This window comes from Erinaceus europaeus, chromosome 4 (genome assembly GCF_950295315.1).
Source record: "Erinaceus europaeus chromosome 4, mEriEur2.1, whole genome shotgun sequence".
In the NCBI taxonomy this organism is placed as follows: domain Eukaryota; kingdom Metazoa; phylum Chordata; class Mammalia; order Eulipotyphla; family Erinaceidae; genus Erinaceus; species Erinaceus europaeus.
The window spans coordinates 52,707,650-52,728,399 of NC_080165.1; the positions used below are offsets into that span (position 1 = coordinate 52,707,650).

The 20,750-nt window shown below is 38.9% G+C and overlaps 1 protein-coding gene across 1 annotated transcript; it reads right to left on the minus strand.

Moving 5' to 3' along the window:
• Positions 1-549: 549 nt before the first annotated feature.
• LOC132538283 (olfactory receptor 2B6-like) lies at positions 550-1,488 on the minus strand. Its single transcript, XM_060190896.1, has one exon. The coding sequence runs from the start codon at positions 1,486-1,488 to the stop codon at positions 550-552; it is 939 nt and encodes a 312-aa protein (XP_060046879.1).
• Positions 1,489-20,750: the final 19,262 nt, after the last annotated feature.

The following is a 20,750-nucleotide window of genomic DNA, read 5'->3' on the forward strand; positions in this document are numbered from 1 at the left end:
TGTTTGTCCCCACTGTAGCTGGCTCCAGCCTACATGCCATCTCCTGTTCTCCTCCTGATCCTGGCTACATCCTCTAACAAACACTGACCTGCAAATCCTGCCCTCACTACACTCCCAACGCTTAAGCCAGCCGCTGCTTTGCAGAGAGAAAGTAAGGAGTTGTAGTCACGCTACCATCTTGGTTCCGCCAATTAGTTTCTTTTTCATATCTATGTCCCTGGTTAGACTTGGACCTGTCTTCATTAAAGGAAGATATGGTGGTGTCATTTCTTTTCCTTTCTTTCCATCTCTGCCTCTCTGTTTTTAGATTAAAAAAAAAAAAAACTAGTTTACGAGAATTACTACGAGCAGAGCCCTCTTGATGTATATTATTCAAGTATTATTCTTGCCAAACTTATACATTATAAATGTATCAGAAACAACATATTTTGTGTTAAGCACATTTAACATGACACTTAGGGAAATGTGAGACAAGAATGAGTTATTAGCCCATTATCAAACAACATAAATTATTTTATGTTTGATAATGTAATTTATTATCTGCCATTATTATTTTGCAATAAAAATTCTCTTTACCAGGCTGCCTAAAGCCCCCTTTACGTCCTTATTTCTCAGGGTGTAGATGAAAGGGTTGAGGGTAGGAGTCACCACTCCATAGAACAGAGCCATGAACTTGGGCTGGTCCTTTGAAATAGAGGATGATGGCTGAAGGTACATGCTGATGACGGGTCCAAAAAATAAGAACACTACCAGGAGATGGGAGGAACAGGTTCCAAAGGCCTTTTTCCTTCCCTCAGAAGATTTAATTTTAAATACAGCATGTCCAATTAAAGCATAAGAAGCAAGAATTAGGCACAGAGGAACAATTACAATAAAAATACATACCACAGAAAGTGCAAGCTCATTAGCACTCTTTTCACCACAAGCATTCTGTATCAAAACAGGAATCTCACACAATATGTGATCCAGTGTATTGAGACCACACAGTGGCAACTGCAATGTGGCAGTGGCCTCTGAGACTGCATAGGTGATTCCAGTCAGCCACACAATAGATGCTAAGAGGATACAGAGGCGCCCATTCATGATGAGGGTGTAGTGCAGGGGCTTGCAGATGGCCACATAGCGATCAAAGGACATCAGAGCCAGAAGCAGACATTCTGCACCACCCATTGTGTGAAACGAATACAGTTGTATCACACACCCTGTGTAGCTGATCGTCTTCCTAGAGCTTCCCAGGTTAAACATCATCTGAGGGACCACACTAGTGGTATAGCACATGTCCAAAAAAGAGAGGTTAGTGAGGAAGAAATACATGGGGCTGTGCAGTCGGGGGTCCAAGATGGACACAAGAATGATGGTTAAATTTCCTACCATGGCCATGGGGTATGTGATGAGAAGAATAACAAACAGAGGGAGCTCCAGCCAAGGGTGGTCAGCAAAGCCGAGCAAAATGAACTCTTCAGGATGGGATGTGTTAATTAATTCCATTATCTCCAATTTGTTTCACCTGCATAAAGGAATTGACAAGAAATTAGACAGTATTATAAAAGAATTAAATATTATTTTTCTTTTTTAAATTTTTAAAAAAAATTTTATTTATAAAAAGGAAACATTGACAAAACCAAAGGATAAGAGGGGTACAACTTCACACAATTCCTACCACCAGAACTCTATATCTCATCCCCTCCCCTCATAGCTTTCCTATTAAAAGAATTAAATATTATTTTTCATTCACCATTTATCCTGAAGCAAGAGTTGTTAGTAACTGGTGAAGCAAATAATAGCAAGTATCTGACAACAGGAGAGAATTTGTTTTCATAGCCCGAAGATGAAATCATAAATAAAGCAAATATCTTTCTACATATATTAAGAGTGCCCTGTCAGTTTAGGATTAATGTTAAATGAGAAGCTGAACTAATTCTCTTTTGGATTTATGTCAGAATTGATTTTCATACTTTGACTATAATATATTTAGAAAAGAAAATTGTATATATGTGGTTTATTTTTTTCTAGCTCTATACATTTGAGATTATAATGAATCATATGGAATTGAGTAGTCAAATGACTCATTTAAAAAACATAGGAGTGTGAACATGAAAACTAATAAGAATAACAAACAATAGTAAGTTAACCAAAGTAGAAGGAAAAAAAAAGAAGAAATATGGAATTGCAAGAATCATAAAGGTTTCCTCCTTTAATACCCAATGTATTAGTATATTGGATTAGGCATGCCATCTTTTAAAAAAAATTTATTCATTGGATAGAGATAGATAAAAAAGAGAGGGGAGGGAGAGATAGAAAGACAGACATGTACATAACTCCTGCATCTTTCACAAAGCTTTCCACTTACAGCTGGGGACCAGTGTTTGAACCCAGGTCCTTGCCCATGGCAATATGTACATACACTCAAGCAGATGTTCCACCACCTGACCCAGTTAGACATGCTATATCAGTGTGACTGAGAAAGCCATTTTTAAACCTTTATTAGTGATTTAATAATTATTAATAGGACTGTAAGATAACAGGGGTATAATTCTGTACAGTTCCCACTACCAGAGTCCCATGTCCCATCCCTTCCATTGGAAACTTCCCTATTCTTTATCTCTCTGGGAGTATGGACTATGCAGTTCTTTATGGGGAGCAGAAGGTGGAAGTTCTGGCTTCTTTAATTGTTTCTCTGCTGAACATGGGTGTTGGCAGGTTAATCCATACATCCAATATTTCCCTAGGGGTAGGCTTCTGGAGAGGTGAGGCTTTGGGACACATTGGTGAGGTCATCTGCCAAGGGGAGCCAAGATGGAATCATAGTAGGGTCTTTAATTTGGTGACTGAAAGGGAGTAAGATACAAAGCAGGACAAAATGTTCTGGTTGAAACTTTTTACTTTGAAACTTAAGAGATTTTTTTTTTTATCTTACTCATGAGTTAGTTACTTTTGCTTTCACAGCACCATGCTCCTTCTGATAAAGTTGTTACTGAGATAACTCCCCTATTTAGAAAGACTACAAAAATTATTATCAAATAACTGGCTTTTAAGAGAATAGATTCTACTTGTCAAACTTTAATTAGTTCTTTTAGAGAGTAAAAAATTTATCTGGTTTATTTTAGGACACTGTCAGAGATTTATTCTTGATAAATTAAGTTGATACATGGTGTTTCTGGTCTAATAAATATTGCATCCAATAGCACAGCTATATACAAGATACTGGATACTGTACAGCAAACCATAACAAAGGGACTTTTCAAAGTTAACCCAATTAACAAATAATGTGATGATAATATTAACTATCGATTGTCTTTTTGAACCCTAAGACAGCAGGAACCTCACATCTTCACTATAGAGCCCCTACTTCCCCCAGTCCTGGAACCCTTGGATAGGGCCCACTTTCCCGTATGCATCTCCCAATCCAAACCAAATAATATTGCATCCGCCGATCACAACCTAACCAAAGCAACGATTGCCACCTCAACATGCTTCACCTCAGGCTGTATCCAGAGACCTCACATGTGGAATGACAGCCCTTCAACTTCATTACTCGGGTGAGACCTTTCCTTTTATAGTACACTCTAATTTCATCTCAGGTAGTTCACTTTCTAACAAAGTCCCATAATCTAGATATACACCAGTTTCTGTGAGAGAGAGCTTATGTGCACACATATCCATAAACTACTGCAAAATATATACCTGAAAGCAGAAGTACACTAGAGTTTGCAGTGAGTACCTCCCTAACACTTCCTCTCCACTATTCCAAGCTTGGGATCCATGATTGCTCAACAAATTGTTTGGCTTCATATGTTAACTCTCTTTTCAATCACCAGGTTCCAGATGCCACCAGGATGCTGGCCAGGCTTCCCTGGATTGAAGACCCCACCAATGTGTCCTGGAGCTCAGCTTCCCCAGAGACACACCTTACTAGGGAAAGAGAGAGGCAGACTGGGAGTATGGACCGACCAGTCAATGCCCATGTTCAGCGGGGAAGCAATTACAGAAGCCAGACCTTCTACCTTCTGCAACCCTCAACGACCCTGGGTCCATGCTCCCAGAGGGCTAGAGAATGGGAAAGCTATCATGGGAGGGGGTGGGTTATGGGGATTGGGTGGTGGGAATTGTGTGGAGTTGTACCCCTCCTACCTTATGTTTTTGTTCATTAATCCTTTCTTAAATAAAAAATTAAAAAAAACCCAAACAAACATAAAGTACCTAAAAAAAAAAAGATTTGATGTTTTGGCAAATCCTGATTTAACAAAATTATTTAGTCTAAAATTGTCATAATTTACATTTCAAGGTGATGTAGAAAATTTAAATAAATATTTAAATAATTTACATTTAATAATTTAAATAATTGACATTTCAAGGTGATGTAAAAGTAAAATATTATTTTGAACATTTAAGCTATGAGGTTTACTTTAGCCTTTTAAATTGTCAAATCAGAGTTTTAGAGTGTAAAATCTATTAATAGAGTTTTATACCCACCCTTACTCATAGCCACTCCAAGGGTGTAATAGTTTTGTGATGAGTAAAAATCTTAGCAAACTAAGTTGTAATATTGTGCTTAAACTGTTTAAGAAGTTTTAAAATCATGCTAAAGAAATGGTAATCATTTATCATGTCAGCACATTGGGCTTTGACTTTATATACTATACTTGTATACCTGTTTGTTGAAAAGGCCTTCTAAAATTATATAAAGATATATAAACCAATTCTAGTCATTGGATTATCAATTTTAGTGAACTCCTAATTTGGTTTTGTGTATGTCTTACTGGTTACAAATGTACAACTGCAGCAGTGACACCCCTTCAATCATACCTCCAGGTTCTCTTAGGGGGTCTCCAAGGGGTGGTAAAATGCCCCACAAATCTCTCTAAGGTAAATAGAATGGCACTAAATTTGGCCTTTTGTTGCTCAAATCTTCCCCAGATATTAGAAGAAAGTTACAGAAGACAGAAAGATTTAAAGGAAAGCTGAGAGATTGCTCAGAGGGTTTTTAAAAAGTTGGCAAATGGGAGTCGGGCTGTAGCGCAGAGGGTTTAGCGCAGGTGGCGCTAAGAACAAGGACTGGAGCAAGGATCCTGGTTCGAGCCCTGGCTCCCCACCTGCAGGGTAGTCACCTCACAAGTGGTGAAGCAGGTCTGCAGGTGTCTATCTTTCTCTCCCTCCCTCTGTCTTCCCCTCCTCTCTCCATTTCTCTCTGTCCTATCCAACAACAATGACAACAATAATAACTACAACAATAAAACAACAAGGGCAACAAAAGGGAATAAATAAATAAATAAATATAAAAAAAAGTTGGCAAATGTCATACAATAATAGTGGGAGACTGCAACACCCTACTCTCACACTTAGACAGATCAATGAAGCAGAGAATCAACAAAGAAACAAGAGAATTAAATGAAGAGATGGACAGACTGGACATCCTAGAAATTTTCAGAGTTTTTCACACCCCCAAAATCTGAAATACACATTTTTTAAAAATCCACAGAGCACATCCTCATGTGGCACCATGTGGTGCCTAGATGCTCTACTTCTCCCTCATGATAAAGTGTAACTACTACACTCTACTGAATGAGCTATCTCTCAGACCTTCACTTTTGTTTCTTAAAATTATTTCCTATAGATGCAAGACTAAGTTTCCAAATTAATGTGATTTAGTTTTTTTTAAAAAATATACTGTAGTTCTATAGTTGTGATCTTAGACCTCCAATCATTTGATAATCATTGCTGTGAACTTATTTCTTAGATTCTAGGAGTTCTAATCCTATTTTCTGAGATAGTTCCTATGATATTTCATCACATTTTCACTACATAGGGACATGCTTACACGTGAAAGTTTAAACACTTTAATAATATAGACTTCTTCTCTTGTAGCCTCTCCCTTGTATTTTAGCAGCATATTAAATCTAGCATATATATTCACCACTTTCATGTACTATATTTTACTTGCATCTCTAAATCTTTTATATCTATCTACATAAAGGAAAATGCAATAATAATTCATTTATATATCTACACAAAAGAAGAACATATTATATTTATCTGCTATTAAAATATTTGCGTGAAACATGGAAAAGTTTAATCATTTTGGCCATATAATACATCTATAAGATTGTGTGAAAGTTTCTTGTGTTATTAACACCTGCCAACTACTGTGTTTATTGTAATTTAAAGGATGGTACATTTAGTCTTAGAGAGGAGATATTTATAAAGCATTCTAGTTGCTTTCCATGCCCACTCAATTAAATATTTCCAAAGTATAGAAATAGCTTTTATAGGGAGTCAGGCAGTAGCACAGCAGGTTAAGTGCAGGTGGTGCCAAGCGCAAGGACCAGTGTAAGGATCCTGGTTGGAGCTCCTGGCTCCCCACCTGCAGTGAAGTCGCTTTACAGGCGGTGAAGCAGGTCTGCAGGTGTCTATCTTTCTCTCCCCCTCTCTGTCTTCCCTCTTCTCCCCACTTCTCTCTGTCCTATCCAACAACAGCTACATCATCAACAACAACAATGATAACTACAATAAAACAAGAGCAACAAAAGGGAATAAATGTATATAAAAAAGAAATAGCTTTTATAACTTGAATTTTCTTTATTTTTCATGTGTATATTTGATAATGTAATTTACACAGATTCCCAAGCTACATAAATAAAAAAGACAACCTTTAAAACATGTATCTATTTTACTTACCTTATTTGATAGGTAACTAGTATTCCATAAAGAAGAGCTATGAAAGAATGTCCTTGAACTTTTTTAAGTGTCATAGAAACATGAGGACATTGTGGTACACAGGAATTTAAGACTTAAACTTATAAATCTTTTCCATTTGATGTAAAACCTCTGAAAAGGAAAAATCCTGGAGCTGGGAGACAATAGTAGATAAGATCAAGAATGCTTTGCGAGAATGCTATTTGTATTATAATCACAAGACTCTTGTGTATTATTTCCAGACAGGTCATTTATGTCATCCCAGTAGAATTAGGAAAGAAAGGTCCTTTGGTAGTGTTTTTATTATAATTAGTCTTCTACTGAATTGAAGTTAGTAGTCTCAGTATTCTGTTAGTAGCTTTATTTAAAGGAATCTCCTTTAATTTCCAACAAATAAACATATTTTGAGTATTATACTTTTATATAAAATTTAGTTTGAATAAAATATTTTTGGGGATTTATATACAATTTCCTTGAGTATTTTTTTTTCTTAATTTGTAGAAGGAAGTTCTCACCTAAGATGTAACTATCTCTGGAGACTGAATGAGTCATAAAGATAAATTTAATGAAGAATAAAAACAATAATTTGCTATTCCATAAGTAGTAAGTTCCTCTTTTAGATTTTCAATTGTCTTCTTTAATTTATTGATCTCTCCTACTTGAGGGTCTCTTAGTTTTTGACATAAATATTGTATAACACTAATGGTCAAATTTCCAATGTTTTCTTATTAAAATATTTTTAACTTTTCCAACAGGAAACTGAGTAAGGAATTAAAGTTACACAAATGTCTCTTCACCTATAGAAACTCAAAATCCGGGGGCCAGGTGGTGGCATACCTAGTTGAATGCATGTATTACATTGAGCAAGGACTCGGGTTCAAGCCCCCAGTCCCCACGTGCAGGGGGAAAGCTTTGTGAATGGTAAAGCAGGGCTTCAGGTGTCTTTCTGTCTCTCTCTCTCTTTCTATCACTCCCTTCCCTCTTGATTTCTGGCTGTCCTTATCCAATAAATAAAGATAAAAAGGAACTCAAAATCTGTAATATTGTATTGATTTTGTTTTTTCTTTCTGAGTCACTATTCAATTTTATGTGCTGCTTTTTGAAACACTAAATTTGGAACATGATTTACTGATCCTTTTGAAATACTTATATGCTTAAATGCACATGATATTTCTAAATAAATTGTTAAATACTGAAAATACGAACCTTTTTTCGTTGAAAGTCTCAGAAGTGGTCTGGTTGTGACATGGTGGCTGCCTCACTGAGTTTACAAACATGAGGTCCTTCATTTAATTCCTTGCATTATATGTGCAAGAGTGATGCTCTGGTTCTCTCCATCTCTCTTTTCTTGCTATCATCAATAAGTAATACATATTTCCCCCATTTATTGTTTAATTTTATTATTGTGTCTTGCTTTATATCTTTTTAAAATTTTTTTATTTATAAAAAGGAAACACTGACAAAACCATAGGACAAGAGAGGCACAGCTCCGCACAATTCCCACCACCAGACCTCCGCATACCATCCCCTCCACTGACAGCCTCCCCACTCCCCAACCCTCTGGGAACATGGACCCAAGATCACTGTGGGATTGGGATGCAGAAGGCTGAAGGTCCAGCCTCTGCAATTGCTTCCCCGCTGAACATGGGTGCCGACAGGCCAATTCACACTCCAGCCTGTCCCCCTCTTTCCCCAGTGGGGAAGGGCTCTGGGGAAGTGGAGCTCCAAGGCACATCGGTGGGGCCACCTGTCCAGGGAAGTCTGGTGGCATCCTGCTGGCATCTGGAACCTGGTGGCTGAAAAGAGAGTCAACACACAAAGCTAAACAAATTGTTGAACAATCATGGACCCAAAGGCTGGAACAGTGCAGATGAAGTGCTGGGGGGGGGGTCTTCCACTCTGTAGGCAGCCAGCAGGCATACTTCAGCTATATTTCAAAGTGCCTGTAGTTATACTAGTGTTTTTTTTTGTTTTTTTTTTTGCCTTTTCCTGAAATCTGATATGCAGGTGGATCCCAGTCACTGTCTGGGGAGATGATGTTGTGGTTGGGAAAAGGACCAGAAAGCTGGATCAGGGGAGAGCAGCTCCCCAACATAGATTGTATTTTCTTCTGTGTTAAAAAGAGTTAAACCTAAAGTTATTTTGTGTTTAATAATTGAAAATTGTATCTAAAAATCACTGAAAGCTCAAGATAAACAGTTAAATATGATGTACCTGGAAAGGGTTATATTAATCTTTCAGTATTAAAAATATTTATAGGAAAGTGTTATAGTAATCTTTCTGTATTCATAATATTTACAGGCATATATGTATATACTTAAATTTTTTAAAATCATTTGTGGTTGGCTGGGGCATTGTATTTAGGGAAAGGTGAAGTGTGATGAAAAGGACTTGTAGTGGGAGTAGAATAAGAAACCTCTTCAAAATTATTTTCTTTTGTGTTAAATACAGTGAAGCCTAAGTAGCTATTAAAAACATGTACCTACATTCTGTGTGAAATAAACAGAACCTGTATATAAAAATCAGTGAAAATCAAAAATAAAACCTAAAATTGGAACCCTAAATTGGTGGGACAGTGAACTGAAGTATTAAACTGATAAGTATGAGGTTCCAAATACTATTCTGGGCATCACATGTGCCAGAGTGATCCTTCAGTTTTCTCTCACTAATGTATAAATATTTAAGATCACATCAAATCGATGGGGTTTACAGTCAGCAATATTTATACACCTTCCCCATATTAGGGAGCTACTCTCTTCCCTGATGCAGCTTTCTGGTCCTTTATGCAGCCATGACTTCATCTACCCAGACAATAACTTGGATCCACCTGCATATCAGATACCTGGCTCAGGGGAAAAAAAGAAAAAGAAAAAAAAACTATTATAGCCACAGGTCCTTTGGAATATAACTAAAATATGCCTACTAGCTATCTACAAAACAGAGATTCCCCCCCCCCCAACTCTTCATCTGCACTATTCCAGCCTTTAGGTCCATGATTCGTCAACAATTTGTTTGGCTTTATATGTTAACTGTCTTTTCAGCCACTAGGTTCCAGATGCTACCATGATGCCGACCAGACTTCCCAGAACAGACAACCCCACCAATGTGTCCTGGAGCTCTTCTCCTTCTTCTTCTTCTTCTTCTTCTTCTTCTTCTTCTTCTTCTTCTTCTTCTTCTTCTTCTTCTTCTTCTTCTTCTTCTTCTTCTTCTTCTTCTTCTTCTTCTTCTAGCGTTTGCCCTTCTTCCGTAGCCAGTCAACAGCGTCAGGTTGAGCCTGATGTAAAGTTTCGAGACCTCCTTTGAATCTGGAGAGGTGGCAGTCGTTGACTATGTGGGTCATAGTCTGTCTGTAGCCGCAGGGGCAGTTCGGGTCATCTCTGGCTCCCCAGCGATGGAACATAGCGGCGCACCGGCCATGGCCTGTTCGATAGCGATTGAGGAGGACCCAATCATAACGTGCTAGGTCAAAGCCAGGTTGACGCTTACAGGGGTCTGTGATGAGGTGTTTGTTCTTTACCTCAGCTGACTGCCAACTCTGTTTCCAAGAGTCTGGAACAGTGAAGTTCAGTGTAGGCGTAGGGGACCAGATTGGGTGACGAGCCGTCAAGCGTTGGACAGGGTGGGTGAAGATATCCGCGTATATTGGCAGGTCCAGTGGAGCGTAGACATGGTAAATGAACTTAGATGATGCCGCATCCCGATGAATATCTGGTGGGGCGATGTTGCTAAGAACTGGCAGCCATGGAACCGGGGTGGAACGGATGGTTCCAGAAATGATCCTCATGGAGGAATTTAATTTGGAATCGACCAAGTGGACATGGGGGCTACGGAACCATACTGGGGCACAGTATTCTGCAGTGGAACAGCATAATGCCAGAGATGATGATCGCAGTGTGGAAGCGCTCGCGCCCCATGAGGAGCTGGCCAGTCTTGCAATGATGTTATTCCTCGCGCCCACCTTTGCTGCAGTTTTTATGAGATGTTCGTGAAATGACAGGGTGTGATTGAGAGTAACGCCAAGATAGACTGGCTGGGCTTCATGCCGGATTCTCGTATCGCCAAGCTGCACATTAAGCTCACGCAAGGCTGAGGCATGGTGTAGATGGAAAACAGATGATACCGTTTTTGGAGTGCTAGGGATTAGTCGCCATTTTTTACAGTAATCAGATATCAGAGACATGTCTTTCGTGAGTGTTTCCTCGAGGATGTCGAACTTGGATGCCTGAGTTGCACAGCAGATGTCATCGGCGTAGATGAACTTCCTTGAAGAAGTTTCTGGGAGGTCATTGATGTAAATATTAAATAGCGTAGGAGCCAGAACAGAGCCCTGGGGGAGGCCACTTGAGACAAGTCTCCATCTGCTAGACTTGTCACCCAGATGCACCCAGAATCTTCTGTTTTGGAGAAGAAACGATATAGTGTTGGCCACCCATGGAGGCAGGCATCTTGAGATCTTGACTAGGAGACCACGGTGCCAGACCGTGTCATAGGCTGCTGTGAGATCAACAAAGACAGCACCCGTCTTTAAATTCTTCTGGAATCCATCTTCAATGTAAGTTGAGAGGGCCAGGGCTTGTTTGCAGGTAGATCTTCCTGGACGGAAACCAGCTTGGGCGGGTGATAGGAATTTCTCTGTAAGAGGAGAAATACGTGACAGAAGCAGCCTCTCAAGGAGTTTGTAACACACGGAGAGGAGAGAAATTGGTCTATAGCTGGCGGCCAGTGTTGGGTCCTTCTTTGGTTTCAAAATCGCTATTATCTTCGCATGACGCCAAACTTTGGGCATAGACTCAGATTCCAAGATGTGGGACAGGAATGAAGCAAGCCACTTTGCCGTGGGGCCCAGGTTAAGAATGAGTTCTGGGGTGATGTTATCATAGCCAGCAGCTGTTCCCACTAGGGAAAGAGAGAGGCAGGCTGGGAGTATGGATTGACCAGTCAATGTCCATGTTCAGCGGGGAAGCAATTACAGAAGCCAGACCTTCCACCTTCTGCATCCCACAATGACCTGGGGTCCATACTCCCAGAGGGTTAAGGAATAAGAAAGCTATCAGGGGAGGGAATGGGATACAGAATTCTGGTGGTGGAAATTTTGTGGAGTTGTACCCCTCTTATCCTATGGTTTAGTTAATGTTTCCTTTTTATAAGTATAATAATAATAATAATAATAATAATAAAAAAAATGTTAACAGGGAGGGCAGAACCAAGATAGTGGTTTGAAGACAACACCTGGCATGTTCTCTGGAAGGAGGTTGCTTTAAACCTGGGAATTTCAGGTAAGGGCAGGATTTCCAGCCAATTGCTGGAGACAGTACTCAGGAGAGGTCAAAGTAGAACCAAGATAGAACTATATAACCCACTCTTAGGCTGAGAAGCAGAGGCTGAAAAGGACAAAGGATGTATGGAGTTCTGAGTTTTACTATTAACCTCTTCACCGTCCCCCCATACCCCCAAGACCATCCTCCCAGGCCAGAGGGGTAAGGAATTCAACTATAGACAAGAAGAACCTCCTGTGCAGTTAATCTCACTAGCAAAACTCCAAGTTCAGCTGAGAGATATCCCTAAGGGGAGGGAACTTTTCCAAGCCAAGTTTTTTTTTTTTTTTTTTTTTTTTGAAGGGGGCTGGAACTCTATCTGAGTGGTTGACTTCCTGGACCAAATGTTGCTTCTACTGGGGCTGTGAAAATAATCTTCTTAGGTTTCCCTTAGGTTACTTTACCTATCTATCATCTTTCTTTCTTTCTTTCTTTCTTTCTTTCTTTCTTTCTTTCATTCTTTCTTTCATCTCTTTAGTTTATTTGATAGTTGCTTCTTATAATTTTTTAAAAAAATTATTTATTGGGGGATTAATGTTTTACAGTCAACAGTAAATACAATAGTTTGTACAAACATAACATTTCTCAGTTTTCCACATAACAATACAACCCCCACTAGGTCCTCTGTCATCCTTTTCCAGGAACTGTACTCTCCCCCCGCCCCACACACACCAGAGGTTTTTTTTTTAATTCATTGGGGAATTAGTGTTTTATATTAGACAGTAAATACAATAGTTTGTACATGCATAACATTTCCCAGTTTTCCATATAACAATACACCTCCCACTAGGTCCTTTGTCATCCTTTTTGGACCTGTATTCTCCCTCCCACCCACCCCAGAATCTTTTACTTTGGTATAGTACACCAACTCCAGTTCCAGTTCTACTTGTGTTTTCTTCTAATCTTCTTTTTCAACTTCTACCTGAGACTGAGATCATCCCATATTCATTCTTCTGTTTCTGACTTATTTCACTTAACATGATTTCTTCAAGTTCTATCCAAGATGGGCTGACAATGGTGAAGTTACCACTTTTAATAGCTGAGTATTGTGTATATATACCACAACTTACTCAGCCACTCATCTGTTGATGGACACCTGGGTTGCTTCCAGGTTTTGGCTATTACAAATCATGCTGCTATGAACATAGATATACACAAATATTTTTGGATGGGTGTATTGGGTTCCTTAGGATATATCCCCAGGAAAGGAATTGCAGGATCATAGGGTAGGTTCATTTGTAGCTGTCTGAGTGTTCTTCAAACTGCTCTTCAAAGAGACTGGACCAATTTACATTCCCACCAGCAGTGCAGGAGGGTTCCTTTGACCCCACAGCCTCCCCAGCATTTGTTGCTGTTACCTTTTCTGAAGTATGACATTCTCACAGGAGTGAAGTGGTATCTCACTGTTGTCTTTATTTGCATTTCTCTGACAATCCAAGACTTGGAGCATTTTTTCATGTGTTTCTCAGCCTTTTGGATCTCTTCTGTGGTGAATATTCTGTCCATGTCCTCTCCCCATTTTTGGATGGGGTTATTTGTTTTCTTGTTGTTGAGTTTGGCAAGCTCTTTATATATTTTGGTTATTAGCCTCTTGTCTGACGTATGTCATGTGAAGATATTATCCCATTCTGTGAGGGGTCTCTTTGTTTGGGTATTGGTTTCTTTTGTTGTGCAGAAGCTTTTAAATTTGATGTAGTCCCTTCGGTTTATGCTTGCCTTAGTCTTCTTTGTAATTGGATTCTTTTCACTGAAGATGTCTTTAAAATTTATGCAGAAAAGAATTCTGCCAATATTTTCCTCTAAGTATCTGATAGTTTGTGGTCTAACATCCAAGTCCTTCATCCACTTGGAATTTAGTTTTGTATTTGGTAAAATATAGTGGTTCAGTTTCATTCTTCTGTATGCTTCAACCCAGTTTTTCCAACACCATTTGTTGAAGAGACTCTGCTTTCCCCATTTAATAGTCTGGGCACCTTTGTCAAAGATTAGATGTCCATAGGTGTGGGGGCTTACTTCTGGGCTCTCAATTCTATTCCACTGGTCAGTGTGCCTATTCATGTTCCAATATCAAGCAGTTTTGATGACAATGGCCCTATAATACAATTTGAGATCTGGGAATGTGATGCCTCCAGTTCTGTTCTTTCTTCTCAAGATTGTTTTGGCAATTCTATGACTTTTCCGGTTCCAGATAAACATTTGTAGCATTTATTCTATTCTCCTAAAAAATGTGTTTGGGATCTTGATGGGGATAGCATTATATTTGCATATGGCTCTGGGTATCTATTCATTTTGATTATGTTAATTCTTCCAACCCATGAACATGGAATATCTTTCCACTTATTTGTGTCCTTCTCAATTTCCTTGAGTAGTGACTCCTGGTTTTCAGTATACAAGTCTTTCACTTCTTTGGTTAGGTTTGTTTCTAGATATTTTATTGTTTTAGTTGCTATAGTAAAAGGAATTGATTTCTGTATTTCACCTTCTTCTTCTTCTTTTTTAATTTAAGAAAGGATTAATTAACAAAGCCATAGGGTAGGAGGGGTACAACTCCACACAATTCCCACCACCCAATCTCCATATCCCACCCCCTCCCCTGATAGCTTTCCCATTCTCTATCCCTCTGGGAGCATGGACCCAGGGTCATTGTGGGTTGCAGAAGGTAGAAGGTCTGGCTTCCGTAATTGCTTCCCCGCTGAACATGGGCATTGACTGGTCAGTCCATACTCCCTGTCTGCCTCTCTCTTTCCCCAGTAGGTCTCTGGGGAAGCGGAGCTCCAGGACACATTGGTGGGGTCTTCAGTCCAGGGAAGCCTGGCCGGCATCCCGATGACATCTGGAACCTGGTGACTGAAAAGAGAGTTAACATATGAAGCCAAACAAATTGTTGAGCAATCTTGGACCCAAAGCTTGGAACAGTGGAGAGGAAGTGTTAGGGGGGTATTCACTGCAAACTCTAGTGTACTTCTGTTTTCAGGTATATATTTTGCAGTAGTTTACAGATACGTGTGAACATATGCTCTCTCTCACAGAAACTAGTGTATATCTAGGCTTTGGGACTCTGTTAGAAAGTGAACCACCTGAGATGGAATTAGAGTATACTATGAAAGGAAAGGTCTCACCCGAGTAATGAAGCTGAAGGGTTGTCATTCCACACGTGAAGTCTCTGGACACAGTCTGGAGTGAAGCATGTTGAGGTGGCAATCATTGCGTTGGTTAGGTTGTGATCGGCAGATGCAATATTATTTGATATGGATTGGGAGAGGCATATGGGAAAGTGGGCTCTATCCAAGGGTTCCAGGACTGGGGGAAGTAGAGGCTCCATAGTGGAGATGTGAGGTTCCTGCTGTCTTAGGGTTCAAAAAGACAATCGATAGTTAATGTTATCATCACATTAATTGGTAATTGGGTTAACTTTGAAAAGTCCTTTTGTTAGGGTTTGCTGTGCAGTACCCAGTATCTTATTTATAGCTGTGCTGATTTCACCTTCTTCTAACTTAGTGTTTGCATAAAGGAATGCCACTGACTTTTGAATGTTAATTTTGTAGCCTGACACCTTACTGTATTGCCTGATGATTTCCAAAAGCTTCTTCCTGGATTCTTTAGGCTTTTCTATGTATACCATCATGTTGTCTGGAAATAGGGAGAGTTTAACTTCTTCTCTTCCTATCTGTATGCCTTTAATTCCTTGCTCCTGCCTGATTGGTATGGCAAGATCTTCCAACACTGTGTTGAATAGTAATGGTGATAGTGGGTATTCCTGTCTAGCACCTGATCTGAGGAGGAATGCTTCCAGTTTTTCACCATTGCGTATGATATTGGCTGTAGGTTTGCTATATATAGACTCCACTATCTTCAGGTATTTTCCATCTATTCCAATTTTTTGTAGTGTTTTTATCATAAAGGGATGTTGGATTTTGTCAAAGGCTTTCTCTGCATCTATTGATATGACCATGTAGTTTTTGGTCTTGCTTTTGTTGATGTGGTGGATCATGTTGATTGATTTACATATATTAAACTAACCTTGCATGCCTGGGATAAAGCCCACTTGGTCATAATGAACAATCTTTTTAATATACTGCTATATCCAGTTGGTTAGAATTTTGTTCAGTATTTTAGCATCTATGTTCATTATAGATATTGGTCTGTAGTTTATTTTTTGGTTATGTTCCTGTCTGTTTTTGGCATCACAGCGATTTTGGCTTCATTGAAGCTGGAAGGGAATATTCCAGTGTCTTCAATCTTCTGGAAGTCTTTTAAAAGTAGAGGTATTAGTACTTCTTTGAAGGTTTTGTAGAATTCATTTGAAAACCATCTATTCTAGGAGTATTATTTTTGGGAAGGTTTTTGATAACTGTTTCAATTTTATTAGCTGTAATGGACCTGTTCATGTTATCTAGTTCCTCTTTATTTATTTTTGGAAGTTTGTAAGTACTAGGAACTTGTACTTTTCTTCCAGCTTGGTGGTATATAGTTCTTCATAAAAGCCTTGCATGATATGCTGAATTCTGCAGTGTCTGTTGTGATATCTCCTCTTTAATTTATGTTCTGATTTATTTGGGTCTTTTCCCTTTTTTGTTTTGTGAGTCTGGCTAAAGGTATGTTGATTTTGTTCACTCTTTAGAAGAACCAGCATTTACTTTCATTGATCTTTTGTACAGTTTTCTTATTTTCAATGTTGTTTATTTCTGCCCTTACTTTCATTATTTTTGTCCTTCTGGTTGCTTCAGGGTTCTTTTTTTCTTCTTCAGGTTCTTTAAGGTGTGCAATCAGGTTGTTTATTTGTGCTTTTTATTATTTCCTAATATGTGCTTGTATGGCTATGAACTTCCCTCTCAGTACTGCCTTAGCTGTGTCCCAAATATTTTGATAGCTTCTGTCTTCATTTTCATTGAACTCTCAAAACATTTGTTTTCTTCCTTTATTTCTTCTTTGACCCAGTAGTTGTTAAGTAGTGTACTATTGAGCTTCCACATTTTGGGGCTATTATTCATCTTTTATTGATTGTTAAGTGTTAGTTTCATTCCACTGTGGTCTTAGAAGATGCTTGGGATGATTTCAATGCTCTTGAATTGGCTGATGCTGTCTTTGTGGCCTAACATATGGTCTATCCTTGAGAATGACTCGATTAGAATGTGTATTCCAGTTTCTTGGTGTGAAAGACTCTGAATATGTCCAATAGTTCTAGTTTATCTATCTCTTCATTTAGCTCCCTCATTTCTTTATTGATTTTTCTGCCTGGATGACCTGTCAAGTTGAGAGAGTGGAGTGTTGAATTCCCTTACTATTATTGTGTTGCTGTTAATATATTGCTGTAGCTCTTTCAGTAGATGTTTGATGTATTTAGGTGGCTTCTCATTGGGTATATAGATGTTAATAATTGTTAAGTCCTCTTGATTGACTATCCTCTGAGCATTAAGTAGTGTCCATCTCTATATTTTTAAATTTTATTTATTCTGAAGTCTATCATGTCAGATATGAGAATAGCTGTTCCTGCCCCTTTTGTGGGCCACTGGCTTGTATAATAGCTTTCCATTCTTTCACTTTGAGTCTGCGTTTGTCTTGTGGAATTAGGTGGGTTTCCTGTAGACAGCATATTGTTGGGTTGTGTTTTCTGATCCATCTTCCTACTATGTGCCTTTTAATAGGTGAGTTCAGGCCATGACATTTATTTATATTATAGGTTGAAGACATTTTAATGCCATTATTGTAGATTTTTATTGTGTTCTGATATGAGGTATATTTATTGTGGTCTGAGTGTTTATAGGATAACTTTCAGAACTTCTTTCAGGGCAGGCTTGATGATAGTTGATTCTTTAAACTGTTGCTTGTCTGAGAAGGTTTTTATTCCTCCATCTAGTCTGAATGACAGTCTAGCAGGATATAGTATTCTTGGTTGAAAACTTTTCTCATTGAGCACTTTACAGATATCTTGCCATTCTCTTCTGGCCTGTAGTGTTTTTTGGAGAAGTCTGCTGCTAATCTTATCAGTTGTCCTCTGCAGGTGACGCTTTGTTTTTCTCTTGCAGCCTTCAGGATCATTTCTTTATCTTTATTCCTTTCCATTCTAAATGTGATGTGTCTTGGTGTCTTTAAGTCCGGGTTAATTCTGTTTGTTACCCTCTAGGCTTCTTGAACCTGTATGTATTTTATGTTGTCTAGACTAGAGAAGTTCTCATCTATTTATGTCCTGAAGAATACTTTCTTTCCCTCCATCTCTTTCTTCTCCATTAAGCCAATAATGTGTATATTATTTCTTCTGAAGTCATCCCATATGTCTCTGTTGTTGTTTTCAGTATCTCTTAATCTCTTTTTGAGATCTCTTACTTCTTTTTTTAGTTGTCTCTAATTGGTCCTCAAACTTGCTAATTCTGTCTTCAGCCTCCTTTATTCTATTCTCTCTTCCCTCTACTGTTTTCTGGAGTTCATCTGTTTTGTTACTCTGTTCTGATACTGTGTTAGCTTGTTCAGCTAGTTGTGTTCTTAGCTCAGCTATTTCAGCTTTCAGTTCTCTAATAAGCTTGAGATAATTAGTGTTTTCTTCCAGAGTCTCATTTGTTGTTTCTGAATTTCTGATGACAATTATTTCAAACTCTTTACTCACTCCTGTGACTATTTCCTTAACTAGTGTTTAGATGTTGACCTCATCATTGTGTGCTTCAATCATTGAGGGTCTTTTACTGGACTTTTGTCCTGGTTCATTTTCCAATATTTCTTCTTCTTGGTTTAACCATTTTATATAGTATGTTATGAGGTTCCTCTCTCAGCACTTTTCAAATTACTGATCACTCTTGCCTGGACTGAGTTGTTTCTGTTAAATGCCTCTTTTGTCTCCCCACCCCCCTTAAGCTATGGAAGCCTGAGGGCTTTTAAACTATAAGTAGGCTTCTTAGCTTAATCCCTCACTCCTGACCAAGAGATAAAGCAGGGTGGGGGAGAGATATCATAGTGATTATGCAAAGAGACTCTCACACCCCAAGGATCCAAAGCTCCAGGCTCAATTCAGCTTCTCTGCCAATCCAGGCAGTGTTGCTGGTCCCTGCGAGTTTCTAAACAAGTCTCGTTTATAGTTTGTACTTTCTGAGACAATTATTCACCAGGTTCTCATCAGGAGAACAATGTGGAATGGCTCCCACTATACAGCCCCACTGCTAGGCCACTGAGGTATAGATCTCTCTTGAGTATCCTGGTCAGTTCTCTGCCTCCCAATGTCAGCACAGGGCCTCTCCTTTGCTGCTCCAGTCAATGAGGGCAGTAGCAATGGAGACTCACAGTTGCATTCAGTGCGTCTTAGTGGAGTCCTCTCCTCACTTCAGCAGTCTTTTTGTTGGTAAAAGAGACTGGAGGTGGTGCCTCAACTGGTAAACAGCTGGACTGTTACCAACAGCTCAATTTCTCCTTAGGTTCCTCTCTGTCCAGGAGCCACACGTGTTTGCACTCACCGGCAGTTTGGTGGGTTCCTGAAGTCATTCAAATCCTATCTTGTTGTGGTCCTAGGTGGTCTCCTTTGGCATTCCTAGTTGACCTGGCAGAGGAGGAGAGAAACACAACTGCTGCTGCTCCATAGTTCCACCTCTGAAAGTACTTTTTGTAATGTTTTTTGTTCGGTTTAGGAAGGGGGGTGGGAGGTTGTGTGCAGTTAATCTGAATAGTTGAATCTGCAGACTCATTGTTAGGGTTTTTCATTTAATTTTTTTTCTTATTTTGCTGTTGTCTGTTTTCCATTCTCTCTGGTATGACCAAAATTACCTGTTGTTTTTCCATTGGCTGATGATTGGGTGTGCTCTCTATTGTGGGAACAGCTTGATTTTCTTACTTTCTTTTCTTTTTCTTTCCTCCTCTCTTGTTTGATAAATATTTTTCCCTTTACTGTTCTTTTTTTCTGTATTCACTTATGCTTGTTTGTGATTTATCCTGTGGAACAGAATATTAATAATGTATAACTACTTCACTAGATTATACTAGATTTTTCTATTCATTGTCCATGCATTTGAATAGATGCTTTCCTTCCTCCACTATTTCTATCCTTTCTTTAGCCTATTCAAAGTGAATTCTGAGTCCCTTCAATATTTCATAGATCTGGAAACAATTAATACTCTGAAATAAGTAAACTGTTATGTCTTTAAAATGACAGATAATTTAAGAAAGGAGTATGCACAACCTCAAGATTCTTATATTCCTAAATTTTCTATACTGACTATTTTTCTATTAGTGATTTAATAGTGATTAACAAGATTGTAAGATACAATTCCATACAGTTCTTAGGGAGCGTTGGTGGTATAGTGGTGAACATAGCTGCCTTACAGTTCCCTACAGTTCCCACCACCATAGATCTGTATCCCATCCTCTCCATTGGAAGCTTCCCTATTCTTCTTTTTTAAAAAATATTTTTAAAAATTATTTTTATTTATGTATTTATTTGGATAGAGACAGCCAGAAATCAAGAGGGAAGGGGGTGATAGAGAGGGAGAGAGATAGATAGACACCTGCAGCCCTGCTTCACCACTTGTGAATCTTTCTCCCTGCAGGGGCTGGGGGCTCAAACCTAGGTCCTTGTGCACTGTAACGTGTGTGCTCAACCAGGTGCGCAACCACCCAGCCCCCAAAGCTTCCCTATTCTTTATCTCTCTGGGAGCATGGACCAAAATTCATTATGATGTACAGAAGGTGGAAGGGCTGACTTCTAGTTTCTTATAAATAATGCCCCAAGACAAAAACACCACCAACAACAAAAACCCTCAAAGA